At 36.3% G+C, this 23,063-nt stretch overlaps 4 protein-coding genes across 12 annotated transcripts; all 4 read right to left on the reverse strand.

The window, feature by feature from the left end:
• Positions 1-85: 85 nt before the first annotated feature.
• Positions 86-5,764, reverse strand: LOC102616132 (protein NLP2). Of its 3 annotated transcripts, none has more exons than XM_015532798.3 (5): positions 5,520-5,764; positions 3,941-4,892; positions 3,219-3,266; positions 2,146-3,127; positions 86-1,399 (listed from the first exon to the last, which is right to left on the reverse strand). In XM_015532798.3, exons 2-5 carry the CDS (start codon positions 4,856-4,858, stop codon positions 510-512), a joined length of 2,838 nt encoding a protein of 945 aa, XP_015388284.2. In that variant the 5' UTR covers positions 4,859-4,892; positions 5,520-5,764; the 3' UTR covers positions 86-509. The 3 variants fall into 3 exon arrangements, with proteins under 3 accessions (XP_015388284.2, XP_006486604.2, XP_015388283.2); XM_006486541.4 differs by having other exon boundaries at positions 3,941-5,058; positions 5,520-5,763; XM_015532797.3 differs by having other exon boundaries at positions 3,941-5,112; positions 5,520-5,763.
• A 6,228-nt stretch (positions 5,765-11,992) lies between these two features.
• On the reverse strand, positions 11,993-13,707 carry LOC102607766 (zinc finger protein ZAT3). Its single transcript, XM_015532758.3, has one exon. The coding sequence runs from the start codon at positions 13,275-13,277 to the stop codon at positions 12,339-12,341; it is 939 nt and encodes a 312-aa protein (XP_015388244.2). The 5' UTR covers positions 13,278-13,707; the 3' UTR covers positions 11,993-12,338.
• Positions 13,708-14,459: 752 nt separating this feature from the next.
• On the reverse strand, positions 14,460-18,209 carry LOC102617605 (uncharacterized). 7 transcript variants are annotated; one of them, XM_015532743.3, is made up of 6 exons: positions 18,063-18,132; positions 17,851-17,939; positions 16,771-16,877; positions 15,277-15,967; positions 15,093-15,176; positions 14,460-14,801 (listed from the first exon to the last, which is right to left on the reverse strand). In XM_015532743.3, the coding sequence occupies exons 3-6, from the start codon at positions 16,867-16,869 to the stop codon at positions 14,731-14,733; spliced, it is 945 nt and encodes a 314-aa protein (XP_015388229.2). In that variant the 5' UTR covers positions 16,870-16,877; positions 17,851-17,939; positions 18,063-18,132; the 3' UTR covers positions 14,460-14,730. The 7 variants fall into 7 exon arrangements, with proteins under 7 accessions (XP_015388229.2, XP_015388230.2, XP_052288935.1 ...); XM_015532744.3 differs by lacking the exon at positions 16,771-16,877 and having other exon boundaries at positions 18,063-18,208; XM_052432975.1 differs by lacking the exon at positions 17,851-17,939 and having other exon boundaries at positions 16,833-16,877; positions 18,063-18,184.
• Positions 18,210-19,464: 1,255 nt separating this feature from the next.
• On the reverse strand, positions 19,465-23,063 carry LOC102617890 (U-box domain-containing protein 15). Its single transcript, XM_006486545.4, has 4 exons — positions 21,999-23,063; positions 21,770-21,886; positions 20,791-21,216; positions 19,465-20,704 (listed from the first exon to the last, which is right to left on the reverse strand). The coding sequence occupies exons 1-4, from the start codon at positions 22,329-22,331 to the stop codon at positions 19,649-19,651; spliced, it is 1,932 nt and encodes a 643-aa protein (XP_006486608.2). The 5' UTR covers positions 22,332-23,063; the 3' UTR covers positions 19,465-19,648.

Below are 23,063 nucleotides of genomic sequence, written 5' to 3' on the forward strand. Positions count from 1 at the left end.
ACATTCAATAATGCATATAAAACATAAGCGCAATCTTTCGAGTCTCACATTATCTCTCCTACCATTCACATTCAGTACACTCGTATAGCAAGAAAGCATAACTTAATATCCCATGACTTACTAAGAAACATCAACTTACAATGATGTCTATTACATGGTTCATGAGCAGCCAGACTTGTCAATACAATAAGTCTAGCTAACAAAACATCAAATATCATTGATGTAATTTCATGATTCATGAGCAACCAGTACTCTGAACCTAATATTGGTCCACCTAATGGACATTAATACATTGATGTACTTACATGATTCACGTGCAGCGGCAAAGATCTCACTGCAGCGCCTGTAGTTTCTGCAGTTCTTATGCATTCCTCCCCTTATGGTGACACGAAATGATCTGTTGAATAAAATCAAACTGAAATAATTCCTTAGCCTGCTAATCATTATTTGACAAGCTGCTAACTCCTTTCACATTCTAACCAGAATCATTGAGGAAACTGGACAAGATGTTACGAGGGAGCATTGTTGTGGGCGACCTTTACTAATTTCAGGTGAGAAGCTCTGTGAAGGGAGATCTTGATTGTGTGGCTCTGAGATGATTTATAAATGTCTATACACTCCTCTAAGTCCGCATCGCATGTCAAAAGGACCCACTCATGATCATCATCCAAATACTTGAGATCAATTTCGTTGAAATCTTCTATGTTGAAACGCCTTGCAATCTCTTGTTGCAGGTCTTTGAAACCCCAGTTTGGTTGCAAGCTGAACCGTATTTTTTCTTCTCCAAAACTGGCTTTGACTCTGAATGTACTGCCATCTCTTAAATTATGATTACCACATTTTGGCAAGGGAGGTAGAGACTCAAGACTAACATGCTCACCCAATATTTTATGGCTTCGAGATCTTGCAAGAAGCTTGGGTTCTTCCTGATTCAAGGCATGTAACTCTGCATCACTGCGAGCTCTCTTTAGCATCCCACCAGGGTCTTCTACCATTTTTGTATCTACACTACTCAAGGCATTGATATTGGTGGTATTAAGCTTTGCTCCAGTAGAACAACAGTTACTTGAACCAGAGCTCTGACTGCAAGAAGAGGATGGAGATTTTGAGACTGCAGCCCCTGTGCTGAATAAGCCATTGGCAGGTGGGGCGTTTGATGGCTCTGGATGATCATTAATCTTCATTGATGAAAAAGTACCACTCCCAGAAAAATTAGGAGAATTCAAATCCGGAAAGGTTGTATAGAAGGACCCAATTTGAATAGCACCCTCAGCACCTTGAACTGAATCGATCACAAGTTGGAGTTTCCTTAAAGAGTGACCTACCTTCTTGATCTTTCGTGAAGGCCATCGGGTTATCCCATGTTGTCTGCATATCCGTTTTAGAGTAGTGGGACAAACTGCAATTGACACAGAAAGCAATTCAGTTAGCTGGCATTACCATAATCATAAAGAGAAGAACAACAAGAACAGTTAACTTTACTTGGTGGAGGCCAAAACTACATGATATCACAATAAAATTCAAGGATACTTTGAATTATTTTTTGAAGCTTTGTCGGAAATGCTTGAAATCCACAAGGCAAAAAGTATATATGGGTATCCTATGGAGGAAAGAAAGTAATTTCAGAAAGACCAAACATACATTACTTTCTGATTTTCTTCTCAAAGTAGTTAGCTTTTCATTCTATTAATACTGATTACCATTTGTATATTCTACAAGGTTTCATCCCAACTGTTTTCTGATTTAATTACAAATACAACACAGTACACACAAATTCTAAGATAGAGACATCTCATTCAACATTTGAACTGCTGCTACTACCAATAAGACCACACAATAGAAACATGGAACATGGGATAAAAACGGGCTTAAAATTCTGCTATGACATAACATGAATAAAGTCAATTATGCTTAATGAAGGAATTGGGATAATTCATGCTCTTAGAGGATTATATCAAGTTGGCTCCCCAAAAATTAAAGATTGCATCAAAGTAAGCCTTAAGCATCTGAATCAATTGTTAGCATCTAGTTGTTTCCTCCCTAAATGAAGAAAATAAAATATACGTGCTCAGCAAATTACAGTTAGCTGAACAAAAAAGGAATCAAGAATATGCTATCTCCAAGTGTCATAAAATATTTCCCTACCGCCAATACTCTTAGCAGCATCTTTAAGGCTCCCAGCAAAATATTGTCTAAGAACTTGCAAGCTGATAGTCTTCTCAGTCTTGGTTCGCCTCTTTTCTCCTGCTTTTCTGCTTCCTACAGAGAGATGCCCACCAAGAGAAGAGGAATCTCCACCACCCTCAACACTACTTTTGGCCCCAGAGTTGTGCTGAAATTGGCCAAATCCAGGAAAAACCTCCTTATGAAACGATTCTGCCCGAGCATCATCCCAATGGGTTGTCATCTTGAACTCTTCTTTTGGTTCTTCTTGATGATCCCAGGAGACAGAGACACCTTTACCCTTCTGTTGGGCCTCTATCATGTGAGATATCCAGGATGACTGCTCTTGCGAAGTTTCTTTTGAAGGTGAAGAACCATCTGAAGTAACTGCCATTTCTCCAACAGGCAATATGACTACCTCGAGCTCCTTTTCCATGGCAAGACGTAAACTCTGGCATACTTGCTGCATAGCAACAGACAATGATTTGACCATCTGCTTTTGTTCCTCAATGTCTTGGCACTCCCTTGGCAAGAAGAACTCTAGGATAAACTCAACCACTCCAGTGGTTATGCTCCGAAGTGGAATTGCAACAGCAGCTCTTAAACCAAACATCCTAGCAAGGTGAGAGAGAGGATAATTGGACTTGCTAAAGGCAGTAATGTCAGCTGTAAAACACTGTTTGCTCAGTGAAAATGCTTTCCCAACGATTCCTTGGCCTTGAAGAAGTTGTTGCTCTGAGCATGCAACAAAGAAGCCCGAAAGGTTTTCATTGGCCACAAAGCAAGCAGAATCCACAGTTAAAAAACAATGAGGAAAATTTTCATCAGATTGCTGGCATTCAACTTTCCTTCCTTGTACACATGGAGCCCATGTCAGAGCTAAAGGCAGCTTATGTGTCTTGCAGACAGATCTCAAAACCTCTGCTATCTCTGGCATTGCAGCGTGGTACAACTCATTTCGGGCCTGTGGAAAAGAAAACATATCTGCAATCTCAGGTATTAATCATATTTCTTTTCTGGGTACATGTATAGTTCTTAAAACAACATCTGTTTACCTTCACACAAGAAGTGCTGAAATTTCCTGAACTCCTGAGATCAACAGCCTGCAAATAAATACTAATTTAGACCAGAATATGATGGAAGAAGTACTTTCTGAGATTCATAAGCATCAAAGAGCAATAGAATAAGCGAAACCATAACCATTGGCATTTCCAAAGGTCCTTTTGTAGGGGAGATTTTAAAAGAAGAAAGAAACAAAAAAGTCAACGTTGTTACAATCAAAATGAAAACAAAACCCAAACAAAATATTCAAAACGGAAAAAAACAGAAAATATACAAGGATTCTTAGGAAATATAAACAATAGGAAACCGAGGAACAGAAAAAGGTAGAGTATGATGTCATTGCATCAAGCAGTCTGCATGTCAAATACATCAAGCACTATGGGATGAGGAAAAGATGTTAAAAGACAGAGAGCATTTAGAGATAGATTAGAATCAATGTCCTCATATATTAAAATAGATTAAGAATTTTTTTTAAAACTTATTTAAAACAAAAAAAAGGAAGAAATATTATCAGTGTCTCGTATGTTAAAAAGGATTAGGATGTATTTCTTAAAAAAAAAGCCTTTACATTTTGGTCGATCGTAATGCTTTCACTCAAGCACTCTTCCACCAAAATCATAGTTATAGCAAGACAGGTTAAAATTAGACTTTTTGAACCATGAAAACATGAAAGAAGAGGAAATAGAAAGAATAGGAAATAGAAAGAAGATAAGACCTCCAGAGCTTTGCAAACATTTTCAAGATCTAGGCGATAATTAATCTTCCGAGAAGTTGTTACGACCTCAACAACACCCAAGCAAGCCCCACTACCTCGTTCAAACACAGGAAGGGCAAGAGACCCGTGAACATCATACTGTTGGGCATGATTAACTCGTGGGTACTCTTCACTTCTAAAAAAAAGAACATCAGGAGTCCACTCAGGCGACTGCTCCCGGAAAACTCGACCAGGCAACCCAACAAATTCCTTGGAATCTTCATCAGCTGCAAAGTGATAGGTTGTTGAAACATTTCTATAACTTTCAAGACTCTTGCTGTTGGGGTCAAGAGAATATGGCTGGTCATCAGTAGTAAGCAATTGTTTGCCCCCACTGTTTATAGGCACCCATATTTGAACAAGGGCTTTCCCATCTTTTATATAATCTTTCAAGTAGATAATAGCCTGCATGAGTCTGTCCTTTACTGATGAAGAATGGCCAGTATTTTCTCTAGGGCCAATCCACCACCTTCTGCCTAATTCATTACCTTGAGCAAGAAAGCTGCCGGATTGACCTGAAGAAGTAGCAGGATCGAAACCTTGATGGTCTTGAGTACGAGTATCTTGAATTTCTTCGATTTTAGGATAAACAAGAGATGGATTTTCAGTGAACTTGTTTTTAGTTTCTTCTTGATAGACTTGTTGTTGAGGGTTTACGTTCATACTCAAATGACCAGTGGTGCCCTCTGAATAAGGCAAGTACTGAGATGTATCATCTGCAGGACCAGAACTTGAAGGACCTGGCTGCAAAAAGTCGAGTGCATCCGTGGTCTCCAACCAACATCCATCAAACAAAAGCTCGTCCATAAAATCCAAATCCATGGCAGTACCCGGGAAGTCTCCAAATGACGGATTAGGCGTAAAATTACCATCATCCATATCGAATTTTCTTCAGATTTGTATCTAACAAAGACTAGTAAATCCCAATGTCAAATGGTATCATGAACCAAAACACAATAGCACAGTAAAGATGAAAAACAAAAAGAGGAACTTCCAGGAAGGATTGCTTTTGCCAGTATCCAAAAAACCAATCTGTCCGGGTCGCAGAAACATCGTCAACAAAAATGTGTTTTTGTGAACTGCAATCAGAAATGCATTTCAGCAGGCAGAATACCTACCACAGTTTCATTGAACTGATATACAAAACATAAAGCATAGTTGGATTACAATCACAAAGAACTAAAATTCTTGTAACATCAGAGAAAAAAGCTTTTTGACGATAAACTGAAAGAACCTAACATTTTTGCTTGACTTTAAGGAGTTCCAAAAGCAATAAATCATCAGCAAGCTACAGACTTATCCACAGAAAACCTTGTATTATACCCACAATATTTATTAACCAAAATAAGAAAATATGAGACAAACCCCTCTCAAAAGCACCAAAACTCCTAATTCTGGAATGATGTCAGGATTCATAAATTGAAATAAACAAGCAATTTTAAGCCAAAAACGCTAAGCTAAACTTCACTCAGTGGTTTCAAACTCAGAAATATCAAAACTAAATATGACATAAAACAGAACAGAAAAGAAAGTGACTCACTTTATGAAGATTCTTGCAAAAGAACTTGACTTTGGTACGTCTTTGAGTGTACTATGACTCGCTGAAGCAAATCTAAAACTGAGTCACAAGAAACTTCACATCACAAACAGAGATTTTTTTTTTTTTTTTCAAGTTGAGGTTTTGTTTCTCTTTATAAGACTCCAGCCACAAAAAAAGCAAAAAACATAAGTCAAGTACAAAACAATTCTCTGACAGTAAAATATTATCATCACATCACTATTGTTAGCAGTCGTATGTTTTATGGTCCCTTAGCTCTGCGCGTGAAGAATCAACTCCAGACAAAATGTTAAGTGGGTCCTACAAGAATAACCCACATAAGATTTTGAATTTTCCGATCTCATATTACAAAAACATCCTTGTACTCTCCCGTATTTGGCAACTCAAGTTCCTGCAGTCAACTGTACGAAACACAACACATTTCAAGGAAATAAATGGTGTAATCAAAGCACTAAAGCTGAAGGGGTGGGTGGTTGATCTGCTGTCTTTACATGCGAGAGAACAGTAGTTTAAGCCCGTAAAAATATTGTGAGATTAAATTTTTTTTATAATTATATAAATAATTGTTCGAAATGAGAGTAGAATAGCGAGTCAAAATTTGAGCTCTTGTTTTAATAATTATCTGATTATAAATATTTCAGTAAATATTTTCGTATAATATGATTTATAATAAGTTGTATAACTTTATAAACAACCTCACCTAAAAATATCGCTTGCGTGCAATAAACAGTTACAGAACTATGCAATGTGTTTCATGTTAGTGTTTTCACTTGTTATGAGTAATAAAGATTCCCTTGCTACCAGTTGCCTTTTTTTTTTTTTCTCAATGTGACTAATGCAGGCATTTTTCCCCTTTTTTCTTCTTTTTTTCTTTTTTCAAACCAACTTTTGGGGTCTGTGAAAAAGATTCTTGAGCTCCAGTTGTTTTATTGTTAGGTTCATTGACTTGAAGATTCTTGGACAACTTCAAAAGCCCATTTTTTCAACCTTCACCATGGTCAGCACTTACCAACCAGTTCCTGAAAATGGTAAATTAATAATATTGTTAGCCTGCCTGTAGGGCTTACATGCCTGTGCTGTGATTTTATACACGTGTCACAGTCTTAACACGTCTGAATATTCAATGATTACGAGTTCCCTGTTGTGAATATTATCTACATTATTCAAATTCAATGCTGATTTCATCTCCATGTTTACACGGGATAAGTGAGAAATTTACAGTTCAACACTTCAACTTTCAAAAGATCAGGACTTCACAAATTACTTCTACATGATAAATTATCTAACTTTTAGTTTCTCTAAGCAGTAAACTTATCTAGTTTCACGGCCACCCATCAAGTCTTGTCAAGTTTAATTAATTATTTGTTTTGTCCACTGTAATGATGTTGTGATTAATAAGTTTTTTTTAACTTCAACATTTCTGTCCAAGTTTGGTTTAAAGTCAGAGTTTTACGGCCGAGTAGTGACAGTTAATTGTTTGAATATTCTGTTTTTTTCCTCACAACAATCGAGTTTTGACACTTAGTTATGTTCCGTAATCTTGTGATTATAATTTTGATGTTCATTATTAAGTGATTAGCAATGTATTTGGAAAGGTCACTTAATATGGCCACGTTAAATTTGGCCATATTCTTGTTACTGCCTCTAAGAATATTGGGGGGCCATGGCCTCTTCATGTTCCTGCTCAATTCGCCGCATACATCTAATGACGCATTAGCCAAGATTATTAATCTTTTAATTACTTAATAATCTACTAAAGTAGAATCCTCATGAGTCATGACTTCAGATTCCATATTAGCAGAAAGTGAAGATATAGATTTTATGAAGTAAGTGCCTGCTCAATTCTCATTGCTTGAGCATGCCCAGCAGGCCCTACTGATGTTTCTTTTGAGGAAACAATAAAAATTTACTCACCCAAAATAATCAAAGTTAATACGATAAACAATTTGATCAAGTTGAATAATCGATTATTCATTCCTCGCTTAAACTTCAGGAGCAAGTCAATATTATTATCACCAGATCTTGGAATTATATCTTTGTTGGAGTTGAATCATTGCCAACCCAGTTGCAAACTAATGCTTCCTCAATTTAAATCAAAAGGGTTCTTTCACAATGTGATGCATCAACTAGAACTCAAAAATCTCATTGTATTATAATGAGATTTCTTACAAGCAAAGCTTGATGGTGAGTTCCAGTCGCGATCACTGATCTTGAATTTGCATATCATACATAAGCTAGTTGTATATAAATTATAAAATGAAAATGGTCTGTTATTTAAATGTCTTCGATTATGTCATTGAAAATGGAATAAAATGTTAATCAAATGCCATAACCTAGTTATGAGTCTCCATCTAAAGGCTAAGAACTGATTCAACTTTCGGAGATTTTTATATGTTGTCTTACCCCCATAACTTATGTCAGTTGATGTATCTGTAAAGCACACATTCTGATAATTAGAAAAATACACAAAAGCAGATTAAAATGTGACTATAATATCCGGAAACAAATAAAAGATCTTTGTAAAGCTTAATTATTCTTCATTATTATATATGGTTTATTCATAATCTGTTGAATCTGACTCATCCACTTGCATTCCTTCATATTTGAGACTCGGCTAATGGTTTCTCCTCAGGCGTCGGCATCTTGTCAGATGCAATGGCTTCATTACTCTAAAGACAAGTGCTTGATTTTGAAGGGTTTTTTTTTTAACTTCTTTTAAATCTTTGACTATTAGAAATTTTGTTTCCACTTCCTTCGTTTAAGATTTGAGTGATTAGTTTCTCCATAACAGTGGATCAGCTCCTTTAACCCACTTGTTGCCCTTGCATGTGCAGTGAACCTTATTGATGTGGATATAACTAATAAATATGTTCATATATATACATCATTTTCCACTCACATCAAATACAATACCTAATACTTTAACCTGTCCATTGTAAATAATGCAGTTTCTAATTGATCAAGACAACTTTTGATTCCTCAAAACTCATATTCATATAGTTTGTGCCAACAAATCCTTCGCGACATAATATGCTACAGTTTATTGATAGACCAAATAGGCAGTGTATATATATAAATATACATAGAGTAGATTCTTCAAGCTCTGTAATCAATATCTTTAATTGGTATTGTTGAGCTAAGATTATTACGGTTAAATAATTTTTTTTTTTGTATGAAAATAACTGTGCATAAACCAGCTGGTTTTCAAAATTTCTGTTTATTAAAAAATTATTCTTCCTGTATCTTTCCCTTTCATGTAATTATTTTTAAAGATCAAAATGGAAATAATCCATCTCTTTGTTGCTTTTAAATTTTAATGATGACACCAGAAAGCACTTATTAAAGGTGCTCCATTTTCAAGCTTTGCTGATGTCAGTATGCATATACATCCAGCAGAATTAGTAATAAATTATGTGGTGGGGGGTTGATTATAATATGTATCGGTAGGCGATAAAGTCATAACTCAATTATGCTGACATATTGTATTTATCTATATTCTTGGTATCTATTTGAATATACATGGCATCATAGATGTGGAATACACGCGCCAGTTGAATCAAGGCAAGATACCACAGGGATTCAATATGAAAATCTGTACATTCATTTATATATTTCTAATGGAGATTCCTCATTTGATTAAACTATACAGATACTAGCAGAGAGTGGTCAATGGACCTCCTTTTTTAATCTTGTGGGGCATGAGCAGTTGAACTATGAGGGATTATCTGATGTGCGATCAAGTTGGAAGATCAATCTTAACCCTTGAAACTTCATTGGCAGGTTTTTCGGATGAGCTAATCATATAATGACATTTGTTGGATTATTAATCATATGAAGTTAGTTGACATAGAATAGTTCAAATGATCTTATAAAGTTATAATTTCGTAATCAAATGATTTGACAAAATGAACATTATTGAAGGCAGAGTCATGACTCTGATGTGAATTATTAATAGTTGAGCGTGTACACCTCACAGCGTTCCTTGAACAGGATCGCATAAGTTGATTCAATCGGAGCAAGATACCAAAATGATCCGTATTGAATCAAAAAAGATTCATTGACCTTATTTAGATGGATACGCAACGTAGTTATCAACCGGACAGATAGGCAAAAGACTGATGTGAGGATAGTATTAAGAACAGTCGATGATGTCATAACAAGGCGCTTGCAAACAACGCATTGAGTGGGTAATTAAGCTGGATGAATTGACATGGTTTTGTTGTTCGACATTAATTCGCTCAGAACCCGTCGAATTCTGCATGGATTTGAGGAGATATTACGATATCATGACAGCCACTTGGTTGGGCAGAATATGCTTTGCTCAGGCTTATGGTAAACTTTGTTTCAGCAGCTGTACGTGTAGCTGAGTTACCAGGAATAGACTTTTCTGGGGAGCTATAACGTCTTAGCTGAATAATGCGTCAATGGCAGCTAAACAAACTTGAGTGTGAATCAGTGTAAATGATGAAGATTATCGAGGCTCTTATGATATTAAATAAGTTTCTGTTTGACAAGGAAATAGCCATAGTTCTCTTACGTGCAACGCAAATGAATATTGTCAAGGCCTATGCCAAAGTTCAAAGATCATCTTATGTGATTATTCACTTAATAGTTCGGGGTTTTTGCGAAAATTTGATTACCGATTCAAGCTTTGCAGTAGTGGATACAAGCAATTTCTTTGATGATGACTAGATATTATGAGTCTGAAATAATCTCACAGTTAACTTTGCGTATAACCATTAAACTCTCGATAATATCTGTCGCATCTTTTATTTGATAATCAAAATGATTCATAGTCTGAGATTCCTGAAGCCTATTGGTCTTACAAATCTCGCCAGCTAGTAGTACTATTAAAAAACTAAAAGCAATGTGAAGATAAGCAAAGCATAACTTCGGGTTCTACCACAGCATAAAATAGCCACGTATCAAATGCCTTGAGACTATCAATGTAGCTTCAAGAACCGCATAATAGTTCTAAACCTTCGGTCAGTAGTTTGATGCCTTGTACAGTCTTCCAATGCATTGAATAATATAAAATGCATCGGTGAAATCAACACCATGCGATCCGAAAATGATTGGTGAATTGAATTGTTATATGTACGGTTATCCAAACTAGCTCAGGCATCAAGACAATTTACCATGTTCCACGTGGAGTTTCCGTGAGTCATCGAGCTTACTAAGATAAGCTGAAGTTGCAAGCTTTAACTTTCGAGATGTCCTATATTAATCACTCTTCAGATATTTGTATGGAGTTGTCTTGAATTTGAGTTTTAAAACTATTCGAAGGATTACTTAAGAAATCACATTTCTTGAGTGCTTCCCTTTGCGGAAAAACTGCGACCAGTTGCTTCATTATTGGACAATCTGATTGAGCTATAATTTGGACATAGTCTGCTAAATTGAACTTTAATCTAAAAGTTATATCATCAAGGTCATGACCCCACGGAGCTTACCAGTTATTCTTTTCCAAAAGGTTTTCTACTGGAAATGCCAAAAACTTCTGTTCGCCATTTGGAAAAGAAAGCTTAGGCTTGATGATTTCTGTATCATTTTTATGCACTTTGAACGGTGCTTGTTCATAAACTGTACTATATGTTTATTAAATAATTTTCTCCAAATACACAGATGAAGCAAATGTATACGGATAGTATTAATTTTGAAATTTAAAGATTTGATCCAAGAAAGTAAAGAGTTGGTCCAAATATAAAATTGACTGATACACAGTTCACTAGCATGTTTCATGTGTTACCGAGATGTCCGTTGCTGTTACCAAAACTTTGGTATCTATTTTTGTCTCTAAAGGAACATTTCTTAGACAAGAAGTCGAAGAGAAACTCATAATGTGTGTATTAAAGTCCCCTACCAGCTTGTATCCAACTTGCTTGTACCCAGTATTCCTCTCAAAAGAAATCACTGCCTTATATTATACGTTTTTGCTCACGAAAATGTAATCTAAGGCTAAAATGATTAGTTTCATATTGTGTTTGCATAATTAGCCAACTAATACGTAAGAGGTATAGTGTTTGTTAAGGAACTTATTAAGCATTTTCTGCATTAATTATTGGTGGTTAGATTTATGAATTATCTATTTTAATAATCTCTTTTTCACATAATGTTGTATTTATTTGACATTCTACTCATTCTTGCGGTCCTTTAACTCCACTTTTGCTCTCACTTGATCATTATTCGATATATATATTCTACTATTTTTTTTTTCTAATGCTATTATCAATCTTTATCTCAGATCGATTCAAGTTGAAGCATAGAACTTGATACGACTGAACTGAACTAAGCCATTTCTGGACCACTTTACATATTCTACAAGACTAATCTAGAAGCTGCATCGTACTGGTAATCACACAAAGGGCCTTAATGTTGCTAAATTACTCAACAGTCGTACATGTCCTCATGGTTGCTAACTCAAAATACTTGAGATAAAACTCTTACTCAAACAATGGTCTCATCCATTCAGATCAAATTTAATGATATAGTATATACACACATTCATGAGTCGAGTATCGAATATCAGCATGTCAACAAGTCTAACAAAAGATGATTTGTAGATTACATAAGCAAGCTACTCGGCAAATGACACAAACAACTTTGTAATTTATTAGTAATCAGAAGTTACAACTATTATCCTAATTTGTTTATAGAACACATAATTCTGTCTCCCAATTATGGAGCCAGCAAGTAACTATGTCAATGATTACAGAATATACTAACCCTAGCTTACAAGTCACACAACAGTTAGTAAAACAAACCCCACAAAAAAAAAAAAAGAAGAAGTTCAGTTTCCATTCAAAGGCCCAACCTCAAATCCAAAGTGAGCCCTGAAGAATATGAAGAAGAGGCGGAGTCATCATCAACTGGAGCAGGCAAATTCAGGTCCAAAAGATTAAGGCCATCGTTCAACAATGGATCATCTCCTTTCTCCCAGTGACACCTCTTGTGCCCACCCAAGGCTTGTCCGCTTGAAAACACCCTCAAACAAATACTGCACTTGTGCCCCAAAACCATCATCATCTTCCTTTCATCATCCACATTCTCCTTCACAATCCCATCACTACAATGATCATGATCAATCTCACAACCATCGCTACTTCGCGTTATTGCAAAACAACCCTTTACATGCTTGTGACTAGCCCTGTGACCCCCTAAGGCCTGGTGTGAACCAAACACTTTCTTGCAACTGTTGCACTCAAACCTACAACTTACCCCACCCAAATTTACTTCATTAGTATCTTGAACTTGAATCCCCTGCTGAAAACTACCAGTACCAACACCGACATCCCCATTAGCCAACATCAACAAACATGCTGCAACCTCATGATCCTCCACAGTCATAACATTTTCAACACTTGTTACTTCCTTAACAGGTGAAGCGGGTCTGCGGAAATTTGGAGGAGGGTTAATGCCACGCCACTGCCGCTCAGGATGACATCTCATGTGCCCGAAAAGTGCTTTCCATGACCAAAACTTTTTGCCACACTCACTGCAAGGCCTAGTAATTTTTGGTGCACCAGGGTCAGGTTTCTTGGCATATTTTGGCTTGGAAACACTAGCAGAACATGATGAAGTGGCACTGGCGTCAATCTTGATCAATTTGGACCGTTTCTTGCAGGCACTTTGTTGATAATGTGCATCAGGGCTGGAAGATGAAGCAAAGTTTGTGATGATTCTGTGTGTTGGTGAAGGCGAGAAGAAAAAATCAGGATCAGAACTTGTGTTGTTGGTCATTATGCAATGATTATGATAGCAAAACGACAAGGGCGATGCAATTTTCTGAAGATAAAGAGGGAAAAAAAAGTGTAAAAATGGTGGGTTGTGTTGCTTAAGTAGTCGTTTGAGCGGTTACTGGTTTCAATGAGACACAAGCTTTTGAAATGGGCAGTTTTTTTCGGTTGGTGCATGTAGTGGTTATCCATTGCTTAGAGCTTTACATGCACCACTGAGGGCACGCCCATTGATTTTTTTTTTTTTTACTTAAATTTTTTTAATTTAATTGTTTTACATCTCCCCTTATCCATTAATTTTTTTTTCTGGGAAAAATTATGGAAATTGAAGTAAAATTAAGGTCAATTTGCAAAAGTTTGCCGACTTACTTTTTTTTTTTTTTTTTAATTTCGTAGACAAAAAATAAAAATTTTGGGCATAAATTCTCTCAAGTTATCACGCTAGACTAATTCTCTTCGATGGACAATTGATAAGCAATCAAAATGTCCATGAGCAATCAACGTGTCGACATATCTATCTCAACTGATACCTTAGGGACATTTATGCCCAAAACAACCATTTTTTGTTACCAAAATAAGAAAATGATTAGTTGGCTACTTTCATAAATTACCCCTAATTATTGCATCAATATCACATTGACAGAAACTGAAGTGATAGTGTGGCAATTTTTAAGGGAGTTAAAGAGTTTAAATGGTAACTGAAAAAATTATTGCGAAGAGGCATAGCTTTTCTCACAAAAGGAAACTTGTAGAGCAGACACTATTACGCTAAAGCCTCAATTGTCGGTGAATGTCGTTCTTCAGTACTAAAAAAGGCCTCAATTTTAGGACAACATTTCCTTTATTGTTGCTTTCATTTGGGAAAGACGAAGTGGAAAAATAAAGGGCTACAATTTGAGATAGGCACCCACTACTTTCGATAAGCCATAACATTCTAAAATTCTAGCTTTCATGATAGTTTCGTTTGGGTTAAAGAGTCTTTGTGCAACTAAAAGAAAATGGCTTTATATCTTTTGATTCATAAGCCTGATAGAAACCTGTGACTTAAAAGTTGCTTATCGAATCAAACGCCATTTGCATTAGAAATGACATGCATCCTTGATCTTCTTCTGGGTATCCGAAAGTTGAAGGGAATCGCTATTGTGTTTAACTCACTTCACTAAACTTGGCTAGAAGAACTACGAACTGCGTTAATGATCGTTCAAGCACTATATTTATATAACAGTTAATACAGTTGGAAATTCTCACTGTCAATGGCATTTGCCAAAATAGAGAAGACATCCGAGGTAAAATATTATGATGGATATCAGCCAAGCTAAGGTAAGCAACCACCAATTAAGCGATGAGGGAGCAAAATAAAGTAGGTGTATTAGTACACCGAGTCTCTCAAGGCTCAAAAGTAGTAAAAACTATCTTCTTGTTCCCGGCCTTCTGCTTATTTGACTGATCTTGATGAATCAAGTTTCTTTCAGATTCTTGACGGATTTTCCTAGCACATTTAACATTGCAACACGGCTCACCTCTTTCGCTGTGACAATGCAAAACGAAGTGCGAATAAGTTATACGTTCCTCGACATATTCAGAGGTGGCATAATCAATTTGAGTAGAATCCACACAATGTGCTTGTGTTTATATGAGCTGATGACACAAAAAGTTCAGAATTGCATGATGCGCATTGTTCTAACTTCTAAAGCTACCAACTAGCAAACAATGCACCAACTCAGAATCGTCCGCCAACAACCCTCTTTTGGGCATGGGGGGAATTCTTCTAGAGCATATAACTAAAAAGAAGGGGGGACAAAACCGGATTTCATATTACCTTCTTCCAGTGAAAGCTGGATTGATCTCTTTTCTAACTCAACAGCACGTCTGCTAAGTTCCACTGAGGAAAGTGACCGAAGCACTAATAAAATCATGTAAAGCGATATAAATTAGTATCACAAAACTTTCAACTGAGATAACAATGAAAATATTAATTGACTTATTGCAATATAAAAACATACTCTGGATGTAATCCTCTTGATCTGATTGGTCCAATTTCTTCAACAGCATCTGCAATCGATGAAATCGCTCTTCCCAATGCAAAATTTCCATTCCTCTTGAATTACCCAACGAAGGGGCAGCAGATGCAACAGGATGACAATGGGATTCTGCTGGTGTTGATTTAATACCAGGCTTCCCAAACAGAGGAACCGAAGGTTTCCCCGGTGGACTGACAAAGGAAGTCGTTGGTAAAGGTGCAAATGCTGGAAAACTAGAAACCTTTGGCTCCTTTATCTGGGCCTTTTGGTGGGCGCTTTCCTGGTGACTAACCAAAGTCGAGCTTGTGGAATCAACTGCAGTGTTTGTGCTGTCCGAAGTGCTGGCCTTGCCTACATCTGCTTCAAATTTTCTGCGGACATACACAAGATGTCCATTTGCAACATTACTATCTTTAGGGGGACTCACTGGACATTCGTGTAATGGTCTCTTAGAACCAGAAACCTTAATAGCATCAATAATAGATCCCCCATCCTTTGAATATGGAGAATTTCCATTGGGTTTAGGCACAACAATCCTGTTCTCATTTTGCAGTTCTCTTAGCGCCGTCTTCTTCATAGCCACCAGCTGTTGCTTATCACGACTGAGCAAGTTTGTTTCAGGACTGCCAAAGCCGTATTGGTTGAATTTAGAGTCTGCTGTTTGTTGAACCATCTGGAGAAAGAAAAGAAATAAAATGTATAAGTAAATTCAAAGAATCCATCAGTTACGATAGAGAAGCCAAATCAACAGACACCACGTACATATACAACTAAACTAGTCAAGATAACAATTGAAAGACCAGAAGCAATCTTAAAAATTGCATTCCAGGAGAAATCCCAACATTATATGCTTTTAGAAGAAAATCACATTTTACAAACATGTATCGCTAAGTATTTCCTCAGTCTTCGTAACACACAATATTTTCAAAAGGAATGTGACATCCAGGAAAATCTAAGTATAATGCATCTTCCACTTCCAATAGCTCAAATGGTAATGGAGTAACCTTAGTCAGCCAAGTGTAAAATCCAAAACCAGCTACGGAGGATCTAAACAAGTGGCCACCAGCTAATTAATTCCAACTTATGCTAACTGCATTTTGATATTAATAGAAAAGAATGAAGGGAAGCAAACATTTTTTTTATCCATCTTGATCATAAAACCCAAACTGACAAACTAAGTTCTAATTGAGATACACCTAGTAGCATATGAACTGTACCACATGGCAATAAACTGGTTTGATTATGTTCCCTTTTACCATCACATAAACCCTGAACAGTTTTTAACACAGTCCCATTTTTCATTATTCATAGGCCACAAGTGTGTAATTATTTACAAATCATAAGGGAAAAAGGAGTATCAAACACTATTCACGCAACAAAAACTTAAGTAAATTAAATTAAGTACAGTCACGTGCTTGGACTCAAGGACCATGAACACCAAGGTAACTTTTAATATATAGCAAGTCAACCACAAACCATAAATATATAAATGTCAACAACGGCCATAAAGACACCATAGTTGTTTGCATTTGATTTACCATTTTCAAAGATTTGTTGATACCGATAATGTGTCATCTCTCAACCTGAACACAACAACCAGAAAATTAGAGTGAGGATACCACTAAACATGTAAGTTAGAGCATTCATAATATTAAGCACATATGCTAAACTATGATCGAGTCTGGTTGCCTGCAAAAGAACCGTATATAGTGAGACAACTACAAAACAGCCTGTGAAAGTTACATGACACATAACTGTAGCACCCTCATTACTCAACAATAATTTCACATAAATTAAGGCAAGTTCTCCTAGAACGGCTCAAACTAGTAATTGAAGTGGGTGTACAATAGTTTCATAATTTGAATGGAAATCTACTTTACAAGAGTTGCAAAATAACATCTTGCAGTGACGTTGTATGTCAATTAGAAGTCATTATCAAAGGATTATATTAAATTCATTCCCCCTGCATGACACAATTCACCATGCAGATTCTAGTAAAGAAGCTGGATATAATAAGTTCATTAAGGTCCATACTAAAATCATTCGCGTAGCTCATTAAACAAGCTGCCATATATATTTTCCCCAATGACAGCACATTAAACACGTTTGATTTCAAATGGAATTGTCAGATAAAAATTACCACCTATATGTACAACCAGAGAATGCTACTCGCTAAAGAAGCATTGATGAGTATATCAATGTAAAATGCTAAAAACATATATTTAGCACATGTTTGCCACAAGCAAACTAGCATTGATGTCAATTTTCATTCTTTCTTCCTCACAGTAAAACTCAAAGTTGAAATTTAAAAAATGCAGCATGAAAACAAAACATCATTGACGGATGTGCGAATCTAATCTCAAATGCCGAAAGAACTAAAAACGAAAACTACAACAGCACTAATTCAATAGCAAAAATACAAAAACAAACACCCTAAAGCACTGCATAATTGTTTTTATTTCACCAAGTATTGATTAAACAGAACAAAAGGCAACACCGAGAATCAAAAGCATGCATTAATCAGAATTTTGAGACATGGGTAATGGTGATTGATACAAAATAAACGAAACCCATCGAATTAGTTGTCAAATCCAGTTACAATCATACTCCCATGCAATCAAGCATTGGTAACATCTTTTTAATTACTGCAAAATTGATAACAAAATAATCAAAAAGTTACTAATTGAAGAAACTGAGCTACTGCAAAATGGAAAAATTGATTAAACCAAAAAAAAACTAAATAAAAGAAGAGTGGGAACGTGCATTACCTTTAGCTCATTGAAACCGTTCACAGAGAGAGAGCGAAAGAAAGAGAAACGGGTTCGTTTCAAAAGGAAGAAGCGTTGGCTCTAACGAAGTTGGATTAATTTACCATTCAGTCCTCAACTTTTCTTGATTGTTTATTTAGCCCCTCGTTGAAGTTCAAAACCTTCCTTTTGGCGCAATATTATTCTTTTGGGTTTTCCCTCCCACGTTTCCTTTTATTTATTCTTTTTTTTTTTTTTACTTTTGGCTTTTTCTTCTTTTGTTTGTTTGCATTATATTAGACCATAAATATTTATTATTTTGGCTTACTGACAAGTGTTGCACTGTAGTAAGAACTTTATATTTAAGAAAAAATCTTTCTTAATTGATTTTCTGTTCAGATGGATTACCAATGCAAATTGTGACAGACTTCTGATTAACTATTAATAGCAGCTTTGATATAATAATTTTTTTATTAAAAAAAAAGGTTTTGGAGGCTTAAATTTTTTTCTTAAAAGAAAAAAAAAAAGAAAAGAAAGATATAGAATTATTTCAATGAAGGAGAGAAAAAGGGGGCCTCAGAACCAACAGGCAAGTAGGCAACAACAAATTCTTTTATTTTTCTTTGACGTGTTTCTTGTATTTTGCATCTATTCCGCGTCGCTGTGCATGCCAACTACAGTTTGCCACGTAGTTCGATGGCAACCTCTTATTCTGGGTTGGGCCCCGGGAGAGATTTATTGTCGATGCTTTGATCCAAGTATGGTCCACTGTAAGGAAAATATGGTCCATTGTTGTAATAATAAAAACTTCATAGATATTTGGAATTAATGTATATTTGAATGGGGACTTATCAGAAATAACTGTAAGGTAGCAGCTCCTTGAAATTTATTATTTCATTCGGTAAAATGGAATTTGAAAATTAAAAATATTTTAAGATTCAACCTACAATATTTAATAATGATTTTAGGATAAAATATGAAGAAGTGATGAGTGACGAAGTAATAAAAAAGTGTGAGAGAATGTAATTGAGTGAAAAAGAAGACGAAGAAGAAGAAGAAGAAGAAGAAAAAAAAAACGAGAATCTTGTCATTAACAAAAATAATAATAAGTGACTATAATCTAGTCAATTTTTCATCATTTAGTAAATACACTTTTTTTATATATGTTAAATTTGAATATACAACAAGATAGACTTTTCATTTTTCATGCCCAAACTTTTATGATGAAATCAATTTACCGAAAGTTGGACAAGAATTTAGTAATTTACCATGTCATGTATACTCGGTCCAGTATTCTTTGCTGCGATAAATCTATCCATTTGTGATCGTAGAAGATGAGAATCATGATATCGTGAACTACCTTAGGGTCCGAATATTTGGTGACTCGAATCAAAATTTGTTACTCGGTATGAGCATACAAATTAACACAACATGAATTTTATTAAATCTACACAGAGGTTGGCACTTTGGCACCAATTCTAAACACTGTACACTAACAAAACGAAAGATAAGCTATAAACTTTCAATGCACAACTCTCCAAAAACCGAAGTTGGTAGCACTGGTAGCAATGGCAGCAAAATGATAGCATTAACTGCTCTGTAAAACGTCATGGTATGTGTTCACGCTTACTCATGTGCTGCAAAAGGGAATTTGCTTTCCTCTGGCCTCTGTTTGTTCCACATCTTGTAATCTCCACAAGATGTTCATATACCCCATACTGAAGGGCAGCCAAAATGAAATATGAATTATTCAACCCCAGCTCCAGAAGAACGGATGTTGCGCATTCCTTGTTCTTTGGAGTCCCATTTTTTATTATCTCCACCAGAGTTTCAATGAAAGATAGCCGCCCGATTTCATTTCGACCCTCAGGGTGAGATGCAAGGAGTTGCAAGATTGAGAGAGCTTCATCAACCATGCCCAATGCTTTGTCCTCCAGTAGCTTAAGTAATGATGGTATGATACCTGCCTTGATGGCCCTAGACTTGTTGGATTGGTTTATAGACAAGTTAAAAAGTGCAGTTGCAGCATCCTTTTTACCTCTGATTGATCCATACCGCAACAGATTCACCAAAGGGGGGATTCCATTCAAGTTCCCCACCATTACTCTGTTCTCATCAAGCATCGATAAGCTGAATAAGGCCGCTGCAGAGTTTTCTCTTGCCTCATTAGTCCCATTTTGCAAGATCTCAATTATAGCAGGAATGGCTCCTTCTCTGGCTATGTGCCTTTTGTTTGTTTCGTCGAGTGACAAGTTCAAAAGTGCAGTGACTGTGTGTTCCTGGATCTTCGAATCTGGATAGAACAGAAGCTGGACCAACGGACGAATTCCTCCATTGTTGGCGATTAAAATTCTGTTGTCCGGATTCTCTTTTGAGAGCATGCGGATCTTCATGACAGAATCTCTTTTTATATTCAGCTGACTTGAGGATAGATTCTGAATTAAGGAACAGATTTCCTCTATGAGTGCAGCTGAGGAGGCATCAGAGCCCGTATTAGTATCCTTCTTTGGCAGTTCAACATTGTTCTTCTCACACCATTGCACAATGAGGTTGCGGAGGGCATAGTTTGGAGCAAGAGACAAGTGATCCAAAATTTGTCCAGTCTTTGGGCAGGTCTTATGATTGGAATTCAACCACCTCTGAATGCTCTCTCTTTCATAAGTCTTTCAAAAGGGCGGAAAAAATTGTTTTAGTTTCAGTGCCATGTATATCAGAACAGAAAAGAATTCTATTTGAACTTCAAAATTACCTGTCCTGTTGCCACAATAACTGGGTCCGTCATTATCTCCAATGTAACCGGACAAAGGAATTCGTGAGGGACTAGCATAGTCTGACACCTTTGTAACTTTCTGGCTGAGACAGAACCATCAAGCACAAGGGTATCCTCAACACCGGCAATTTGTTTAAATTTTCCCAAAAGGTCGGTGATTTGAGAAATGCTATCAGCTTTATGCCCACCCCTCTCTTTTACAAGTTTCTTGACTGCTAATGTTTCGGCTTTCAAGTCTGCAATAGTATGTAGTTCTAACTTCTTAGCTAGTCTCTCTAGTATTGCACTGTCCGCATTCCGGTCATCTTCTTTTGAGAAAACAACCATCATGTCCATTGCTAGCTCCATATCCTGTGTATCTGTACGCCCTTTTGCCCTTTGAAGTTGCATACGCATCAGCTCTACCTGTTAATCCATCAAATAAAACACGCACATGCATCATTCAAAAGCTTGCAATGCAAACACCTAGCATAATATTATCTGAGGAAGTGAACAACAACTTTGAAAGAAACTGTAGAACAAACAAATAATTTGACAATTTTCTCCAACCAATTTTCTAACCAGGAAACAGTGACAATGTTATTTATCGAATACAAATCCTAGTAACCTAAGAATCCCTAAAGAACATTATCGTAATTCTTATAAGAACTCTTTTGCAACCAGGATATCGCGAACCTGTTACAAGAAATTCAGCAGAATCTTCAGAGGGGCATATCCACAAACACCTATCTACAGTAAATAATTCCACTCAATTGAAATCGCACGTTGCCTTAAAGATGTATTGTGAATTAAATGCGCTCTACATTTTCATCACAGAATGTACTTTTAACCTCTCAAGGAACTAAAAACAGAAAATGGCCGGCAAAGAAATTTATCTTAAAGCAGCAGATCCAACCAAAAATAAATTTGGGCAACAAATGTAAGATGCTTTGATAAAAGAAAGAGAAAAGTTAATCACTTGTTCTTTCACTTCATCAGATATCCCAAGCTCATCATAAGGCACATCATCCAGAGCCTCATACAGTTTATCATACACAGCATGGAATCGACTCATCACCGCCTCACTCTCCGCTGCCTAATTTCAACAAACACAAAGGCAAAATAAGAACATTACCTTATATGTCAAAATAAATTAATAGATAAACGAAATTGAGAAGGTATTTAACAGACATAAAGTGACAGCTAACCAGATAAATCTTGCTGCCATAGTTGCAATCCTTCAACAGTTTCTTCGCTGCAAGAAGTGGTTTTTTCAAATGAGCTAAACAATTCAAGGCCTCACTAGAAACTTGTCCATCAAGCTCCCTTATCTCTTCCAAAAGAGGCACCAAAAGCTTCAATCTTCTCACGATGTTCAAGCACTCCTTCCTCTGAGTTTTCCTAAACCCACCATACGATCCAATGGTATCAATCACTTGCATCAACTCATTGACTACACGATCACATTCATTCAACGAACTCGAAACCCCGTTCTGATTCTCTCCAGTAGCTCCCTCCATCACCACCATCTGCCTCTCCATTTCCCTCTTTCAAGCTTAAAACTCAAAAGGGTACTCTTAAAATCACACCTTTTGGCAATAATGTTAAAATGTCAGCCAAGAGTGTTGTTGCTCTAGAAAAAAGAGTAAAAAAAAAAAAAAAAAATTGCCTCTTTATTTCGCACTCTCAGGCTTAAAACTCAAAACATTTAACAAAATGCAAATTATCCGAAAAAGTTGTGATTTTCTCTTTGAAGGAGGGCAATTCTGCCTCTTCACTCCTCGCTATCAAGCTTAATAACTCAAAAGGGTAGTTATAAAATCTGATTTTCAACAAAAATGTCAAAAAGTGTCGGCTCGAAAACTCAAAAGAGGTATCCTAGACACTTTAAAATTAACAATAATAATAATAATAATTAACTTTCCGGGAAAATATAGATTTTCTCTACAAAAAGAAAATGAGGGGACAATAGTTGAATGTGGCCATTGATGCCGCAGATTGTCATGTTGTACATGCATGTGTGTGTAGGAGAAAGAGAGAGATTCTGTGCATTTATTTATTTTTTTTATATTTTTTTGGCGGTATTGTGGGACCTTCACATGATTAACGGCTAGGATGAGATAATTTTTCGCGGGTTTTGTGGATAGTGAAAAGAGGAAAAAGTTAATTTTGAAAAGCAGTTAAAATTGGCCTGCGATGAAATTTTGGGTCGGTCCACGCGGTTTTTTGACAAGGCGACGCGTATTCACGTGCATCTTTTTCGTGTCTGTTTC

Source organism: Citrus sinensis, chromosome 8, assembly GCF_022201045.2.
Source record: "Citrus sinensis cultivar Valencia sweet orange chromosome 8, DVS_A1.0, whole genome shotgun sequence".
In the NCBI taxonomy this organism is placed as follows: domain Eukaryota; kingdom Viridiplantae; phylum Streptophyta; class Magnoliopsida; order Sapindales; family Rutaceae; genus Citrus; species Citrus sinensis.

Bases quoted from the DNA above. Each gene is read 5' to 3' on its own strand.
- LOC102616132 (XM_015532798.3), bottom strand. From the start codon at position 4,858: ATGGATGATGGTAATTTTACGCCTAATCCGTCATTTGGAGACTTCCCG. The intron at 3,128-3,218 runs GTAAACAGATGT...TCTTTTCCACAG, and splicing joins TCAGCACTTCTTGTGTGAAG to GCCCGAAATGAGTTGTACCA. The intron at 1,400-2,145 runs GTAGGGAAATAT...TGTCAATTGCAG, and splicing joins TGCTGCTAAGAGTATTGGCG to TTTGTCCCACTACTCTAAAA.
- LOC102607766 (XM_015532758.3), bottom strand. From the start codon at position 13,277: ATGACCAACAACACAAGTTCTGATCCTGATTTTTTCTTCTCGCCTTCA.
- LOC102617605 (XM_015532743.3), bottom strand. From the start codon at position 16,869: ATGACACATTATCGGTATCAACAAATCTTTGAAAATGGTAAATCAAAT. The intron at 15,968-16,770 runs GTTTGTGGTTGA...TTCTTTCTCCAG, and splicing joins TTGACATTTATATATTTATG to ATGGTTCAACAAACAGCAGA. The intron at 15,177-15,276 runs GTATGTTTTTAT...TGATTTTATTAG, and splicing joins TCAAGAGGATTACATCCAGA to TGCTTCGGTCACTTTCCTCA.
- LOC102617890 (XM_006486545.4), bottom strand. From the start codon at position 22,331: ATGGAGAGGCAGATGGTGGTGATGGAGGGAGCTACTGGAGAGAATCAG. The intron at 21,887-21,998 runs GTTAGCTGTCAC...TGTTGAAATTAG, and splicing joins ATGGCAGCAAGATTTATCTG to GCAGCGGAGAGTGAGGCGGT. The intron at 21,217-21,769 runs GTGATTAACTTT...ATGGATTAACAG, and splicing joins CTGATGAAGTGAAAGAACAA to GTAGAGCTGATGCGTATGCA.